The sequence below is a fragment of the Procambarus clarkii genome, chromosome 38 (genome assembly GCF_040958095.1).
Source record: "Procambarus clarkii isolate CNS0578487 chromosome 38, FALCON_Pclarkii_2.0, whole genome shotgun sequence".
NCBI lineage: Eukaryota > Metazoa > Arthropoda > Malacostraca > Decapoda > Cambaridae > Procambarus > Procambarus clarkii.
Genome location: NC_091187.1, coordinates 17,590,288 through 17,609,349, shown reverse-complemented (window position 1 = coordinate 17,609,349; position 19,062 = coordinate 17,590,288). Strand labels below are relative to the sequence as shown.

The 19,062-nt window shown below is 38.9% G+C and overlaps 1 protein-coding gene across 1 annotated transcript in view; it reads left to right on the top strand.

Annotated features, from left to right (window-relative positions):
• The window catches only part of LOC123771896 (opioid-binding protein/cell adhesion molecule), a 365,209-nt gene extending 348,487 nt beyond the window's left edge, over positions 1-16,722 (top strand). Inside the window, exons 7-9 of the mRNA XM_069337822.1 lie at positions 7,286-7,463; positions 14,166-14,302; positions 16,344-16,722. Coding sequence (XP_069193923.1) covers positions 7,286-7,463; positions 14,166-14,302; positions 16,344-16,468 — 440 coding nt within the window. The 3' untranslated portion in view covers positions 16,469-16,722. The remainder of the gene's footprint in view (positions 1-7,285; positions 7,464-14,165; positions 14,303-16,343) is intronic.
• The last annotated feature ends 2,340 nt before the right edge of the window (positions 16,723-19,062 follow it).

Genomic DNA, 19,062 nt, shown 5'->3' with positions numbered 1-19,062 from the left:
ATCTCACAAATAGCTTTTAACACACTATGGTGTTAAAATATATTTTCAGCATTCACAAAATACCGGAGATAACTGTACATAAATGTTGTAGTTTAAGCGCTCAACAACCGCTCTCTCTATGCCTCATTTCACTACAAATTTATGCTTGTATTTCTTTAACATTAAAATAGGAAAAATGAGTAAGCTTTACACACAGAAATCCCAATAGCGTGATGCATCCAAAGAATAAATCCACGAGGGATTTACCATGTCGTAGCTCAGTGGATTAAGGCAGCGTCTGGGATCCTCTGGGACGTAGGTTCGAACCTACGTCACGGCCCTTGTGGATTTGTTCATGAGTAAGCTTTTTTGATACGTATGTTAGCAAGGCCATAGAACCAGAACTGAGTAGGACCCAATCTCCTTTAAAGATGTGCAAACTCACTTGTACCACAGGCTAGTGTTAAATGGACCTCTCCCCAGGAACATTAACGTTGATGACGTCTTAAAATAAATACAAGAGCCTGTACATAGGATTATATCCTGTTTCAGGAGATAGGAGAAATAGGTAAATATTATAATTAAATCGCTAAATATTATTTTGTAAAAAAAATTCCACTTGCACGATTCTCTTACATATAAAAAACAGCAGACACGGCTTTCTCTTTCTCGTATAGATATCTATACTATAATTCAGATAATATAGATATATCTATATTGTCAGAGACACTGTCTTTCTGTTTATCTGTCCAAAGTTGTAGGCTAGAAGCTTGTGGCTAGCCCCACCAAAATTTGCAGATTGAATGGTCTTGGGTACGAGATGAACATAGGCTAATCGGGCTCGCCAGAATTCAAACGCCTAAAGTAAGCCAGGGTGATATTCAGAACCCCCCACGGCCGTTTTTAGCCCACTCCCCGAGATTATCTTGAGATGATTTCGGGGCTTTAGTGTCCCCGCGGCCCGGTCTTCGACCAGGCCTCCACCCCCAGGAAGCAGCCCGTGACAGCTGACTAACACCCAGGTACCTATTTACTGCTAGGTAACAGGGGCATAGGGTGAAAGAAACTCTGCCCAATGTTTCTCGCCGGCGCCTGGGATCGAACCTAGGACCACAGGATCACAAGTCCCGCGTGCTGTCCGCTCGGCCCGACCGGCTCCGACAGTATACCTACGAAAATATTTCGAAAACAATCCAAAAGCCGATTTTTGTTCTTATAGAAATATTCACCATTATTCATTGATTTCGGGAAAATTGTTAAGAATTCCCTATTGTTTTCACAAGATTATAACCCTGGAAACACAAACCGAAACTGTTTCCATTTTCCGCTTGTTACAACTTTTAATAAAGTTGTTACATCTTGGCTTAACGTGTTTATGACGTATTAGAACGTTGTTACAACTTGGTATATTGGTTGTTATAACTGGTTAGGAAGTGTTAAAACTTGTTCAAACGTTGTACCAACGTCGCACTTTCGGTGTGTGTTTGGCGGGAGTGCATAAAACATGGAAATTATACTTCCCCTTCCGCTCGGGAGCCGGTCCGCCGAGGGGACAGCACGCTAGACTTGTGATCCTCTGGTCCCGGGTTCGATCGCAGGCGCCGGCGAGAAACAATGGGCAAAGTTTCTTTCACCCTATGCCCCTGTTACCTAGCAGTAAAATAGGTACCTGGGTGTTAGTCAGCTGTCACGGGCTGCTTCCTGGAGGTGGAGGCCTTGTCGAGGACCGGGCCGCGGGGACACTAAAGCCCCGAAATCATCTCAAGATAACCTCCCCCTACTCACAGAAGACTGAAGGCAACTCACAAATTCAAACCGGGAAACTATTATATTCTGTGTCACTGTCATTTAACATTATAAAGATATAGTGACATTTGTTCTTATTATGCTATTAGTAATATTGTGGGATAGAGATAGAGAGGAAGGTAGAGTGAAGAGAAGGGGGAGGAGGACGAAGATAGGTGACGAAGGTGGCGGTGGAGAAGAGAACAGGGGAATAAGAAAGAGACCAATACTTTTTCTGAGAAGGAGAAATAGAAGGGAGAGGGGACCAAGGGAGGGAGGTAGGCAAATGAAGGGGAAAAAAAGGAAGGATGGGGAGGATGGGCAGAGACAAAAGGGATGGGAATGCAGGGAATCAAGATGGATAGATATATGAGTAGATGAATGGACAAATAGATACATGGATAAAGAAATAGTGGGTTTAACAGACGGATAGATAGAAGACTATTTAGATATGTGGATGAATAGACAGATATATGATAGACAAATACATGGGTATATGGATGGATAGATGGATAAATAGATTAATGGATGGATGAATGTATAGATGGATTGATGGATAGCTGATGGATTACTGTTTGGATAGATAGATGGATGGATTATCAGATAGGTAGATGAGTAGATGAAGGCATAGATGGAAAGAAAGCAGAATGGATTGAGAGACAGATGTATAGATAGATGTATAGATAGATGGATAGAAAGATGGATAAATATTTGGATATATGGATCGGTGGATGGATAGATGGTCAGATAAATAGATTGATAAAGAGATAGACGGAAGGTGGATAAATATATAGATGGATAAATAAGTGGAGAGATAAAAGCTGGAAGACTCCCCGGGCAACGCCGGGTACCAGCTCTAGCAAGACAATATAAGAAAGCACTAATATACAATCGATCTAATACACAATGTTATGTATACTAATATAAAAGTGTTAGTAGAAATTAGAATGTTAGACGTGAGGGAACTAGTGTTAAGGAGTAGATAGAAACATAGGAACAGTTAACAATTGAGTTCCTGGATTGCCATGAAATACAGAGTAAATGTGAGCTGAAGCTGCAATGTGAGTCTATACGAATCTGTAGTTTAATACGGCCTCCTCAGTTTCCAGATGCTTAAGAGCCGAAGCCTTAGCTGAAGACATTTAAGAGAATGGAGAATTATCTTTGTGGCAGGTGGGCTAGTGACCCAAGCTTATCAGCTTAGATACTAGGATAAGGGAACTAAACAGAAGAGCAGCGTAGATATTTGGACATGGGAAACTAAGCAGGGGAACAGCTTAGATGTAAGGATATGGGAAACTAAGCAGGGGAACAGCTTAGATGTAAGGATATGGGAACTAAGTCATGTAACAGGTTTCATCTTAATTGCATCAAGATTTTTTTGGTAGCGAGGAGATTTTACTTTGTTATGAGAGCTGTGTTCAAAGCAAGACGAATAGAATTGGTAGATACGAAGCAAAGGAGATGGGTAATATTGGTTGAAGCTGAAGAGGAAGCCCGGCGTTTATGAAAGCACTCTTGCTAATCCTTGAGATGAGGTTTCTAGGACAGGTCAGCTGTAACTGACGCCCACGATAATGGTGAAGGATCAAGAAACGAGATTAAAAAATACTCAGTAATTGACAAAAATCTGTTTTGCTGATTTTTTTTGTTTAATACTGGATTCAGAGCTTTTTAAACTGAAAATACATTTAAGATTAGATATAAGGAAACTGGAAATTGAAGAGTGTGTATGTCTAATTGAAATTTGAAAAAAGAGTTCAGAGTAGAGTCATCCTTAGATGAATAGAATGTGTATGATGTGATGAATAATAAGTAACATGTGACATAACAGAACCTGACAGAAAACTAAACTGTAATGTAGAGAGAGGTAGAACTGAATCATCTGCAACAAAGGTAATTCATCAGAAAAAACTACTAATCAGTGAACTAAGAATGGGTAAAATAGTGTAATTATGGAAGGCTGGACATTAAAGATTTCTGATGTACTATATCAAATGCAGAATACCCAATTTGACCATTAAAAGATTTCTTAATGCGTTTTCGGCCGTGTGGTCGTCATCAGAGCAGGACAGAGCAGGCTCTGATGACGGCCAAACGGCCGAAAACGCGTTAAGCATTCTATTAGTGTTAAAGGTGTTTTTTTCCGCATACTTGGAAATGTTTTGAAACAGTTTTCATGACTGCTGCTGCATATTATATCGTATATTATACAAAGATCCAGACTCTGAAAGATTCATTATTATCACAAAGTAACGTAGACCAAACTTGAGATATATGAAACAGCATCACCAGCAGACCAGATCATAACAGAAACTGTTGATATCGATTAGAAGCAAAAAGTAAAAATTAGGTTATATAGATTTCGGAACAATGCAGGAGAATGTAAACCTCTTGAGAGAACTGGACGAAGAGGTTCAAGTCAGCTTGGTGTCAAGTACCAAAACTGAGAGAGAACTGAGAAATCCTGAGTGTGATGAATTGTTAGGTGAAAGAGTATGGAATAATGAGATTGTAAAAAACAACTGAGGTTATTCATTCTGATTAATCAATCATTTGATTGACGAGTTGGGGACAATTTCACCCCATTTAATATTTTATTATTATTAAAATAAATGTATTAAAGACTGTTTATCCATCAAATTAAAAATGTATTAAGAAGTTGGATAGGCATTTTAGTTTATGACAAAAGGCTGAAATATTAGGGATCGGTCAGAAAGATTATACTGGAATGGATTGATAGTGGATGAATTGATTGATACAGATTGGCGAAGTAAACCTAGTTTGCGGGGTTGTATAATATTATGATTAACGAGTGAATTGGCGAGTCTGGGTTATGACGGACCCACCCCAGTTATATACATCAGAGAGCAAAATAGGTCAGTATGATAATTTATAGTGACAGGAAATTATTTTGCATAAGGATAGTCTTACCTAAGCCGTGATGGAGATTAGTGGAAACAAATAGACGTTTAGGAATGTGTGTGTCTCTCTCTCTCTCTCTCTCTCTCTCTCTCTCTCTCTCTCTCTCTCTCTCTCTCTCTCTCTCTCTCTCTCTCTCTCTCTCTCTCTCTCTCTCGTTCTATCTCTCTCTTTATTCCTCACACTCACATATTTCCTTCTCGAACATATATACAGGAAAAATACAGTGTCAGCTTCGACCTCACACACGTGGGGTCCACGATTCGAGTCTCCTACAGCCCCAGGTGTATGGAATATATATATACAGAATTTGGTGTGTCACCAACAGGCACCAACTTCTTCCTCGTCTTCCCTTGCATCACTTGACGAAGACAAAGCTCAGTGAGGGAGAGGGATTGGAGGGAAGGGTGATGGAAGGGAGAGAGTGAAACTTGGAGGAAAGGGAGGTGGACAGAGGATAGAGTGTAACAGGCAGCAGCCTAGGAGTGGCCATGAGTGCCTCTGCTGGTGGCAGCTCTCAGTGGCACTGTGGTGGCATCGACCAACGCTCTCTACCTCTGTGTCTGCCAGCTCTCTAACCCGCCTCTTTTTCCCTGCCCTGTCGGATCTCTCTAGCTCTCACGCAAGCAGGCACATGCTCTCTCTCTCTCTCTCTCTCTCTCTCTCTCTCTCTCTCTCTCTCTCTCTCTCTCTCTCTCTCTCTCTCTCTCTCTCTCTCTCTCTCTCTCTCTCTCTCTCTCTCTCTCTCTCTCTCTCTCTCTCTCTCTCTCTCTCTCTCTCTCTCTCTCATTTTAATTTCATAAATAGCATGCTCTCTTCCTCCATGCTCTCCTTCTCTCACCTCTTGCTTCTCCTCTTCTGACTCGCTTTCATCTAACCTCCATTCTTGCTGTGTTGTCCACCTTCTCCTTCCCTTCCTACCTTTCGTCTTTCCCCCACCATCTCTTCCCTCCGTTCCTAATGTTCCATTCTCATCTGCTTTCCTTCTCTTTCTTCTTCTCCTCCTGTGCTCCTCCTCCTTCCCCACTATCCTCCACCATTCATCTCTTCTTAGTCTTTTTTCGAACTTCCTTCCTTATGGGTCTAATTCTGCTCCTTGATTGTTTTTTTGTTCTCGTGCTGTGTTTTTAGTTATAATATATATTAAGTTTATATATTATTTATATATGTTTATATATGTTTATATATATATATATATATATATATATATATATATATATATATATATATATATATATATATAAATTCTTCACTACAAATACATATATGTATACAAATAATCACTAAGAACTCGATTACTCGACCAGGGTTCGAACCAGCGTTGCCAGGGCTTACACACTGACATACAGAATAGTAATGCCACTTCCTTAGCGATTGCCTATATGACGAGTTGTTTATCCTGGAGCTCCTTTCATGAGTTCCATGACTAACAAATACCTGGCAACAGTCGGGGTGCAATTTGGGCACTGTTTTTCATCAAATCCTGATGTATGTGTGTGTGTGTGTGTGTGTGTTTGGGCCGCGCTGAGTGTACAAACGTGAAAGAATGCGTGTATGGTCCCAAAGCCATAAATCACTTAGAACTCTATAACCGATCACTGATCTATTTGCAAACTTGTTGTGCACAGTTAGGTCAGATATTGAGTCTTGAGAACATTGAATATTACACTAAGAGCACCAATAGCTCTCTGGTGTTGAAGACTCAGATGTTGGTGACTAGGACGGGTCACGACTGGATATGAGCCTAATCGCAGGGTTTTCTTCCTTGTCCTCAATTCGAATTGGTAGTTGGGTATACAAGATAGAACTCCATACTAAAGAAAACAGACGAATTTGTTCTCTCTTTCCCATAAAAGAACCTTTAATCGAGTAAATTAAGTTTACATATTGGCATCTATGACAAATGGCTTTGAGATGAGACGTGATTCACTTGTGTCTGTTTGGTGGTTTAAGCTGAGTAGTGTGTCTCCTTTTAACGAAAACATTAAGTGTTTTCATAAAGCTATTCTTACTAGCTGTTAGACAAGCTTAATATTAATCTTTCCCTGCCAAACTTCAATGATGCTACCTCTAACTTTTTATCCAGTCTGCAGCGTAACCAGAGAAGGTGGAGAGTTGGAAGGGAGCCTTTCCCTCTGCTATACTGTTCATCTGTATCAAGATAGAACTTGGTCTAGAATGTAAATAATCTATCCCCTTTCTTAGCAGATCTCCCAGAGGTACACCAATGTCATCTGTTAACTGACTTCCTCATGAACTCTCTCCATCTATCGTCCACTGCTTCTCTTTTTATATAAGGTGCGAAGGAAGAATAGAGATAATCATGTAATGCTTTTTTCCTTTTAACAGGTCCATCCAGTTGTTTTCTACGATTTATAGCTTCTTCCAGGTTGGCGTTCGATCCCCGATTGACCAAGTAGTTGATCACCGTTCCTTCACTCCGTTCTTCAGTTCCCACTCCTCTCCTCTCTTCACACCCCCTCTCATGTTCTGAATATCCGTATACTGCACTGCTGCTTACAATGACTGCAAAACCTATTTCCCACGTAGAGCCACGGTGACCTGTGTGTGTCTCACCAACACTCCCTCGTCCACACAGCTCCGGTAGTGGAGATCATCGACGAGAGAGGGGCGTCGGTCCACGAGAAGTTCTACAAGACCGGCAGCACCATCGAACTCAAGTGTACCATCAGTCAGATGCCTCAGGCCCAGACTTTCATTCTCTGGCGCCACGGTGACCACATGCTCAACTACGACACTTCCAGGGGTGGTATTAGGTGAGCTTAGGGCTGGAAATTAGAGCCAGTTATTTTGAGGTTTCAGGCGAGGTTTTGTTACATCAGGATAGCTTAAGGAACCATCATGCATGCATAGAGGGGGAGTTGAGTGGTTTTTTTTAGGAAGAAATAGATGATTTGAGGTAGTTCCAGACACTATGAGTGGTATTAGGGCTGAATTTAGGTGGAATAAGGATAACTGTTTGCGGTATATGGCAAAGCGCTGACATAATATTTGTTTTGTTTTTAATATTTGTTTTTGGTTGAGGGTATTTGGTGTTTTTAGGGTGGTATTTAATGGATATATATATATATATATATATATATATATATATATATATATATATATATATATATATATATATATATATATATATATATATATATATTGATAGTGGTTTTACGAAGGTATTTAATATATTTAGAGCAGTACATGGCAAGATTATGGTTGTATATGTTAAGTTAAGGAAAGTATTGGAAGAGTTAAGGACTTTATTTGGTGAGTAGAGAATGCATATGGTAAGACACGGACAAAATTTGGATTGCTTTGGTCAGCATTTGGAAGTTAAGGACTGTGATTGGTGGGTTAAGGTAAGTATTTGGTGTGGGTAGGTAGGTATTTGGTGTTATAGATATCTGGTAAGTGTTGGATGGGTATTTGATATGAGTACGAAGATATCTTTTGAGTTTGGGCAACATCTTGTCATATTAGGTTAGTTTGCAGAGAAATCCCAATGACGTGATTTAGCAATGAAAATCATTTTGTTACTCCAGTCATTCCACTCCTTCAAAATGATTTTTATTTTAGGTTAATATTAGCAAGCTTTCCATTATTATGGAAGTTGATGGCCATACTAGAAAATTTAATTGCCATTAGACTAGCTTTTATCTATAATAGGTTACAGAGTGGCATTGAGCTGGTTGATAAGTCATAGGGTGATACGGTTGTCATTGTCAAGTTGAGAGGATATTAGGCAAGTTAACGCGGATTATGTGATTGTGGGGATTTGTGGAGATAGGATGTGGGAGGGGGTGTGAGGGGGAGGGGATGATAGAGAGGGGTGGTGTGAGGGGGGGGAAGTGGATGTGAGGGGGAGAGGGGGAGAGGGGATGTGACACGGGGGTACGAGAGAGAGTATTAACAAAGCTTAGAGGGTTGATTATACTGCATAGTGTGCGCTGTGCGAGACATTCTCGTATGTGATTATATTGTGAGTTCTTGCGCGGCCAGCACGCTCAATGTTGTGACACGAGTTACGTTGTTCGTCGCGCAATATGCCAGTAGCTTATTTTCTAGTTTAATTGATGGAACCAGCTCCTGGGGGTGTCGCGAAGGTTTTCCCGACGGGTGATTATCTGACATGCTGTAACCTCTGATGGGTGCCGCGATAGCATGCGAGATTCTTCACTGGGAAGATTATGATGCATATATTACCAGTGGAATACACTATGGGAAGTGAGAGCTTCATACAAGCATGGATGCAGGAATCAAGAAACATTTCGCATGTTTTCCTGGTTTCAGAAATATTTCTTGGTCTTCGTTGCACACTTAGAAGGATCATTAATTAGGTTCTTTGGGGATCTAGGCGAGGTGCATGTCAGGACAGAAATGGCTTTATCATACAGACGATAAACCTCTATCAATCAATTTGAAATTTCGAATTTCGCAGCATAAATGTTCTGTAAGAAGTAGGAAAATATTTCACGATCTATTTATTAATTTGTCAGAAAATTCTCACCAATCTCGGCTCGCTTTCAAAAGCTAAATATCAAACCGGAAGGGACTCGCCCTACTGACCCACTCAGCACTCAGCTTCCTCCCACTAACGTCCTTTACCTCATGAGAGAAGGTCGACCTCCGAGTTGATGGGTTACCATCAAGTGAAACATAGACTCCGTTTAAATAAATGTCAACAAACTTTAATATATCGGTTAACGTATATCTTTGAAGATCGTACCCATTTATTCCTGGCACTAAGTGCTTAACTTAAATGGGTGGTAGGGGGGAAATATGCTACCCAGGTGGGTTATATTGTTCAGACACTTAGGGATAATACACAGAAATCACATTAATGTGATATATATCGAGGAGAAAATCCACTAGGGCTGTGAGGTGGGCTCGAACCTTTGATCATGGCATTGCCAAGCCCCATACTCGTAAGTTCGAGCCCCCACCCCCCTCTAGCCCTAGTGGATTTTCTCATTAAGGATAATTATAACTGTTGAGTTAGACTAGATATATATTTAGTTCATTTTAATAGTTCATGATGGTTATTTGTGGCCAGGCTTACAATAGCAGATAACACAAGGGTTTTTTATCATAACCTATTGAAAATATTCCTCGACAAAAGACTATTACGTTACATAATTACATTTTTTTAAATTACATTTTATTTCAGTAGCAGTTTAACAATAGTTGAACATTTTCTCTTTTCTACGACTATCAAAAGCGACATACGAGTAAACTCCATTATCCTAAAAAAAAAAAAATGCACTCAACCGAATCGTGCATCTTTAAAATTTGTTAATCCTCCATAGAGTGCAAGGATATTTTGAAATAAAAAATGATATCAACGTGATGTAGGACAGGCAGCCTCCTAGATTGAATCACGTCCACTGGCGGCTCGGGATGCAATGCATACTAATTTTCCCGAGCGCCTGTGGGAGACTAGCTTTGATTAGGCACTGGGAGATTTTTTTGGCCTAAAACTGGAATTTAACGATTACGGCGAATTTTGGTGTGCATGCAACTATATCTATCTGTATATATTTATATATATATATATATATATATATATATATATATATATATATATATATATATATATATATATATATATATATATATAAGTATATATATATATATATATATATATATATATATATATATATATATATATATATATATATATATATATATATATATATATAATATGCGAAGATGCTCGTTCCCGAAGCCTATATGCAACAGAAAACTCCTCACCTCAGAAGGATTCGAACCTAGACAGCCGGGATCTCCATGCACCTTAGCGTGTCCAGTACTTTCCCCACTAGGCCACAACGACTGTTAAAAAGATTTGGATGTCGTAAGATCCTTAACCAAATTCCCAACAGCACTCGGCGGCCTTCTTCACAGGTTGGGATCTAGGCAGCATTCTTGGCAGTGAGGCATTGTTTTGCGTGTTTATATTAGCTCTTTTTTACCTTAATGAGGATAGCTTCGAGAATTTGTATTCCTCTGCAATCACCCGCAGAATCCAGTATTTGTGTGTGTTACAGAAATACTTGATTCTGCGGCTGATGGCAGGAGATTACAAATTCTAGGAGCTCTCCTCATCAATCTCGTAAGTGAGCCTTAGCACTGAAGTTTGGTCGAATGCATCCATAAGCCGCAGCAAGTCCTCAATATCAGGTACCCCGTCTAAGGGGTGAGGGAAGAGGGACGTGGGAGAGAGATGAGGAGAGGCTGGAAGGGTAAGGGGTACGTGGGACGAACTAGGGGGGGGGGGCAGATATCGAGTTATTAGTAATATTGTAGAATAGAGAAGTGGAAGTTGCGGTGGAGGGGAAAGGAAGGGGAGAGAGAGATGCGAGGGAGGAGGAAGAAGCTGGAGAGGGAGTGGGGAAGAGTGAGAAGGGAGATAAGAAACCAATACATTTCCTGCGAGAAGGGGGGATAGAGGGGAAATGGGGGAGAGGGGAAGAAGGAGGAGGACCAAATGGATGCCAGAGAGGGGGGTAAAGGATGTGTTGAGAAGGAGGGAAGGAAGGGGGGGGGTGAGAGATGAAGTGAAGGGAAGCAAGGGAATGGGAACGAGGAAATAAAGTGGGGCAGATGGTAGATGGATGGTTGAAGGAGAGACGGACTCTCCCGGGCACCGTCAGAAAGGTAGGAGAATTGAGAGGATAAAGGTAATGGGGAAGATGGGGGAGAAAACGGGTAGAATGGAGATGGAGAGGTCTCTTCACACACACACACACACACACACACACACACACACACACACACACACACACACACACACACTCACACTCACAATGTAGAAACATGTAGATATGATAGAGCCCAGTACGCTGAGGAATCTGAACACCAGTTGATTGACAGTTGAGAGGCGGGACCAAAGGGCCAGAGTTCAACCCTCAGCAACCACAACTAGATGACTACACACACACACGTCAGCTGGGAGTCACGGGACCTCAGCCCCACCCACAACAACACCATTACAAAGATGTCATCAGAATTTACTGCTTCCCTTAATTGCTTTAGGTTTTTGGCGGTTGCGAATGGCGACTTGGGGACAACACAGCTATAAATTCCTGGCCCGTTTTTCCTACCCTTTTATGTTTCTTCAACATTTTGTTCCATATATATATATATATATATATATATATATATATATATATATATATATATATATATATATATATATATTAGTATATTTTGGTAGCAGTCTTTCCTGTAGACATATTTTATTAAATATGACCGAAAAAGTAAGATTAATAATTCTAACACGAATTTTCTCAATCTTTCGTACATTACGCTTCACTGTTGGAGGTAAATCAAAAATCACTTCTCCAAAATAAAAATGAATTTTGGAGAAGTGATTTTTGATTTACCTCCAACAGTGAAGCGTAATGTACGAAAGATTGAGAAAATTCGTGTTAGAATTATTAATCTTACTTTTTCGGTCATATTTAATAAAATATATATATATATATATATATATATATATATATATATATATATATATATATATATATATATATGTATATATACACTGCAAAATCCCAAATAAGATACACGAAATCTCAGAAAATCTATATATATATTTGAAATATTTCGAAAAAAGACCTAACTACATAATTGCAGAAGTCGGAAATTAGTGAGTCGAGGACATTGAGTTGCTCAACGTGGGCTTCATTTTTAGCAATGAGGCTGGAAGCCAAGCTAAATATTGTACAGAATTTTGAGGAAATTCTTAAAAAAAATCATAAAAAAATTTTAAATGTTAAAATCCTCTCAGTGTTAAATATTTTCTTTTTATTAAGCTAGTTGGGCTACCCGGCTGTATCCGGATCTCTCTCTCTCTCTCTCTCTCTCTCTCTCTCTCTCTCTCTCTCTCTCTCTCTCTCTCTCTCTCTCTCTCTTTCTCTCTCTCTCTCTCTCTCTCTCTCTCTCTCTCTCTCTCTTTCTCACATACGTTATCACGGGAAGAGATGAGCTATCCTTTCTCCAACAATAGTTAATCTGAGAACTAACTTCCAGTTACCTGAGCCACAGGTAATACCTCAGGTAACTTACATTACATCTTGGAATGTATTCACATCGTCAAAATGAAACCCCGAGTTGAACAACTAACTATGAGTTCACATCTCTATTATTCACTTAGTAATATTCATCTTCTGCAATTGTGTTGATAAGTCTTTTTTTATGTTTTAATTTAAATTGTATACATATTTGGTTTTTGTTTATCCTCTATCCTCTTTTGAATGGAATTTTGTTGCCTTAGTAACTTTAGACTTTTAAAGTGTTCTTGTTATTTTGACATTTTATTGTTGATTAATATACAAATTTTCTAAGTTGCTCAATTTGTATACGTACCGAAAACAATATGTTCAATATGAAAACACACACACACACACACACACACACACACACACACACACACACACACACACATATATATATATATATATATATATATATATATATATATATATATATATATATATATATATATATATATATATATATATATATAAAATTCTCTTCCACACAGTGTTTTGAGAAACAAAATTAAGATGTATGTCGTTTGTTTAATATTACTGCTTCTTAACTATATCTTAAGAGAAAATGTTTCTCTGTCGTTCCGTCTGTTTGTCTGAAGTATAAGGCCACATTCTTACGGCTACCATTACCCAAATTTATAAGGAAAATGGTCTGGGGTATGGAACGGACATAGGCTGATGTAGGTAGGCGTAAGTTAAATGATTTAAGAGGTATTAGTAATTATTGACCCCTTCCCCCTAGCCCGAAACTCCAATTCTCAAGGATTCAAATCTTGTTAAGTGTAAAATATTGGCTGAGAAGCACTAAGACTTCTTCATCAAAAGAAATTATTTCCTTAACATAGAGTAGTTTCATCGTTCTGTCATATTATATTGGTGGGAGTGAGGGGAAAGGGTGGGCACCCGGGACAGCACTGGATAACCCCTATATATATATATATATATATATATATATATATATATATATATATATATATATATATATATATATATATATATATATATATAATGTGTGTAATATTGGTATATCTAAAATGAAGCTGATACCTTGATAACTAAGCTAACTGATAACAAGACCATCAAATAATTGAAATGGTAATATAAATAGCAATATGATTAGCTTACCAAATCATCCGAAATCCTTAGACAACCATCTCTTCACCACCCACACACGCCCACCCAACTCCACAAACTACCACACCCTCCTCTAGACACTACCCGTCGACAAGCTATTACACCTACCACCACAAACTAACACTCTCCACCACAAACTAACACTCTCCACCACAAACTAACACTCTCCACCACAAACTAACACTCTCCACCACAAACTAACACTCTCCACCACAAACCACCTCTCCCCCATGCACCACAACAAACCCGACTAACCTTCCCCCCGTGGCGTGATTACAGCGTCAAGACGGACATGAGCAGTTCGGTGATCGTGTCCACGCTCTTCATTGCTAACGCCACACCGAAGGACTCTGGCAATTACACCTGCTCCCTGGGCGACGTGGCCACAGGCAGCGTCCTGGTCCACATCCTCAACGGTGAGCTTCTGCTTCTATGTCTTTTCCAGGAGCTAAACTTTCTCTCCCTTTCCCCAATTCCCAGGAACTTTTGAACATAAGAATTAGGAAACGGACAGTCTATTGATCTGCATGAGTCATCTCGTATTTATATCCACCCAAACTCATTCATATATATTGATTGACCAAACCACACACTAGAAAGTGAAGGGTGGACAACGTTTCAGTCCGTCCTGGACCACTCTCAAGTCGATTGAGAATGGTCCAGGACGGACCGAAACGTCGTCGTCGTCCCTTCACTTTCTAGCGTGTGGTCTGGTCAACTTATTTCAGTCACGTAATTGTGACTCATCATCTGCTCACTCATATATATATTTTACTTTCTCAGACTCCCTCTGTATCTCTCTTCCTTCTACTTTTTTTGCTACGTTTCTCTACTTTCCACATATCCTTTCTACGCGTCCCACTTAACCTATCGAAGCGTAGACCTGTTAATCTGAGTGTCAACATCCCCAAGTTAATAATTTATTTAAAACTCTTTCATTTTAGGGCTGTTTATATAGTGTTTGGCCAGCCCAAGAAATTTGATTATAAATGAAGTTAGAATGAGTCCAGAGGGAGGTCAGAGTGAGGTTAGAGAGGTAGGTCAGAATGAGGGCAGAGTTAGATATGAGTGACATTAGTGTGAGATTAGAAAGAGGTCAAAAGTCAAGCAAGAGAGAGAACTACTAACATATAAATTGTCCATAAATCACTCGTTATATTAACTTTCACAAAAGCTTGGCAAAGAGTTATTGAATTGTTAGAGTTTTCTTGATTATATTTATTGACGTTGGTGAATAGATCTATTAGGAATGACACTAAATGTTTTGTTATTTGAGATAATATTGGACTGTATTGAACAAGACAAAATGAATTGAGGCAAAATATACTAGGAACATTTATTGAGTATAATATGTAAAAGGAACATGTATTAAGGGAAATATATAAGTGTTAAATAGAAGGAAATATAAAGTAAAACATATTGAAGGTATAAAATAGAAGGTAATTATAGAAATTGTAGCAATCGCATCTTTATACATTATATATTTAAATTTATATATTTCAAATTTCTTATATGTTCAATCTATGCATCTAAAAATTCATGTTGCAACTAGTGGATTCTTCTTTTCATTTTCTTTTACCTTCATTGTTTCATTCTCATCCAGGAACTGTTTCCTCCATTGTCTAATTGAAGTCTCATATTGTCCAAAATACTTACGTCAATCTTGTGGATATTTATATTAATATTTCTAGAAACATTATTAGTAACCTGTTCATTTTTCTCGTTCACTTTCAGTAGGAATCGTTCAGCAAATGTAATATAATTTCGGTTGGCACCATGAAATTGTGTCTCTGAATCTCTCTCTCTCTCTCTCTCCTTCTCTCTCTCTCTCTCTCTCTCTCTCTCTCTCTCTCTCTCTCTCTCTCTCTCTCTCTCTCTCTCTCTCTCGCTTCGGTTTTATCAACAACTTTATTCCTCCATTTAATAGTCCTCACAGCCCCTCAACAGTCATCAAATATTCACTATGCAGAATGCTATCAATTATTCAAAAACCTTCTGTTTTCACCCTAATATTTTTGGTTTTAATTTTTTCTCTATACTCGTTCATTGTAATTTAATTTTTCATGGGTCCAACCATTTTTCTGGATTTCCCCAGAACTCGTTATTATCGAACAATTTTTCACTTCCTCGTTATTTTTTCGTTATAACTTTTATATTCTCGTTTCCTGATATGTGAAAATATTTTTTTCAACTTGGATTTTAGCTGTCAGTGCCGATATTTCAATGCTTCATTAACGTTAAACTTCGTCAGCTAATTTCCCCAACCTCTAACTCTGTTAAGTGTCTGCCGGGAAGACACATAACCATATTAGTGGCAAGACCATCACTTGCCACTAATCTCTGGTTAAGTGCCGTGTCAGCTGCTCCCACTGGAACCCATGCTTCCTGTGTCCGCAGCCGCAGGTATCACCACCTTGCAACAGCTTTTACTAATCCATCGGTGCCTCCTCTCCCTAGGGGAACACCCTGCAGCGATGCAACATGGGTCGGGTACGAAGGACCTGTGCTCCTTAACCATGGTGTTGTTCCTGGCAGCCCTCACCACATTGCTCAACTCCCTCAGCGCCTTCCACGTGAGATGATCTCCTGGACGTGGCGCAAGAGGCAGGCCAAGACCACGAGGGGTCAGGTCAAGCAACTGGCAGCCAGAATGAGGTCAATCCAAGTGTTTGAAAAGATCAAACGAGAAGGTTATCAATTTCGATCAATAGGCCATCGAAGGACATTATGAGGTATATTTAAAGAGGTCAACGTGAGTGGTTAATGGAAAACACTAACGAACACTATTTAGAGTGGAGAATTTGAAATGTTCGTTGAATATATCTGTTTCTATGTATGTCTGTTTGTCTTCTCTGGTTCTCCTATTTTCAACTCGCAGTGGTTACCTCCCTTTTATCATAGTCACCAACCCACAAGTGTACGAGGCCAGTATTACTAGACCGAACTAGAAAAAGAGATTATTGATGCTGGCGACATATTTTATTAAAAGAACATTTGAATTAACGGCTTATGAGAAGAATTTGTTTATGAAATTGTATATTTAGGTGAAAACCGCGCTAACAGTTACACGGTAAGAATAAGAGATGATTTAAAACGAGATGGTATCAGCTGTAAACTTAAGAAAAAGCCAGTTTCAGAATCATGTGAAAAAGAGACTTAGAGGTGAGAAATTTGCTACAGAAGTGATGAAACAGTATTGTCGTGGGCTTGGGTGTGGGTGTTGCTCGTCGCATAAACTCACATGTCGTTATTAATGACAGAAACTCTTTCGTTAAGATGGAAAAGCGAAACAAATTCTTGTATGCGACGTCAGTTCTTGGCAGCATAAGATAGGAATTGTAAAGGCTACGCTAACGCAATGTGAAACGACTCCTTGGAGGAACTGCCCCCCCCCCCCCCAAGGGAAACCACCCTTAGAGAAAACGACTCTTTTTAGAAAATGACTCTTGGGGAAAACGACTTTTGAAGAAGAAACTTAAATATATTGTTCTTCCAAGAACTATTCTTAGAAGAAACGACCCGTGGAGGAACTGCCCCCCCAAGGGAAACCACCCTTAGAGGAAACGACCAGAAAGGAAACGTGCCCCTGGGGAATTGACCCCCTGGGGAAAACCACTTATGAAGGAGACTACCCATGGGGGATCGACCCTTGGGGGGGAAACGTACCTTGCGAAAAAATAACAATGAACAATTTACCAAGTGGAAAAGGAGATATTGGAAAACTAGGCAAAAACACAACGAGTCTGGCAGGAAAGGAAAGGGGAAACGCGAGCTCTTCCAGATTATTAATATTTAAGCGTTAATCAGCCCTAACTACGTGAGCATAGATTTAGAGTTAAAAAAAAGATATATTAATGGACTTTAACTCCCTTCATCGAGGGAAGTTGAGAGGTCCGCACTTACAAACTTCGATGTTGATTAGTGATGTTGTGATGATGAAGATGAGTTGTGATGAAATGAGATGAGTGAAGCACCGGCAGAGTTATACATGCAGAGTCCATCATCCTTAAAGTTTGGGATAAATCAGTGTAAATTTAAATAATGTAAAGTCCCTACATAAAGTTATTTCTCGACAGTGATTAAACTAGTGCTCAAAAAAACATCTGCAGGAATGAATAATTGCACGAAAATCGGTACAAAACGTTTGAAAAGTTATAATGTGTGTGTGGTGTGAAGTGCTGATACCCAGCAGTGTTCTTAAGAAACAGTAGCTTTATTTAACGAGCCAATCAGGTTTACGGTAGAGTTTTGTTGAAGGTTGGGACACAGCTGTCTATGGAACTATACCCTTGAGGGTGGACTAGTATGTACTGCCTCCAGAGACCACAAAAGTTAAAGAAAACCTATCTCAAGTGAATGAAAACATGTTACAATTAATAGAAAAAATAAATATTAATACTCAGAAAACAAAAAGAAAATTGAGACTATAAATGATGCATCGAGCTACATGGAAAAGTTATATTCGTTTACATGTTAACAAAAATATGATTGGAGATATAAACAGAATTTACAATGTAAATAGCGAGAATATAACTAGACTTGATTTTGTCAGTTACAGAGACCAAGTTAAAAGTTAATGTAAAAGCTCAAAGCTGTATAACCTCTAGTGTAATATTCATTTGAATGTCAATAATGTCATTTCATCGTGATGCAAATGGAGAAAAAATTGTTACCCCTTGATTATTAAAGAAAATGAGTTATACCTCTATTTCATATATATATATATATATATATATATATATATATATATATATATATATATATATATATATATATATATATATGTCGTACCTAGTAGCCAGAACTCACTTCTCAGCCTACTATTCAAGGCCCGATTTGCCTAATAAACCAAGTTTTCCTGAATTAATATATTTACTATAATTTTTTTCTTATGAAATGATAAAGCAACCCTTTTCTCTATGTATGAGGTCAATTTTTTTTTATTGGAGTTAAAATTAACGTAGATATATGACCGAACCTAACCAACCCTACCTAACCTAACCTAACCTATATTTATAGGTAAGGTTAGGTTAGGTAGCCAAAAAAAGCTAGGTTAGGTTAGGTTAGGTAGGTTAGGTAGACGAAAAAACATTAATTCATGAAAACTTGGCTTATTAGGCAAATCGGGCCTTGAATAGTAGGCTGAGAAGTGCGTTCTGGCTATTAGGTACGACAT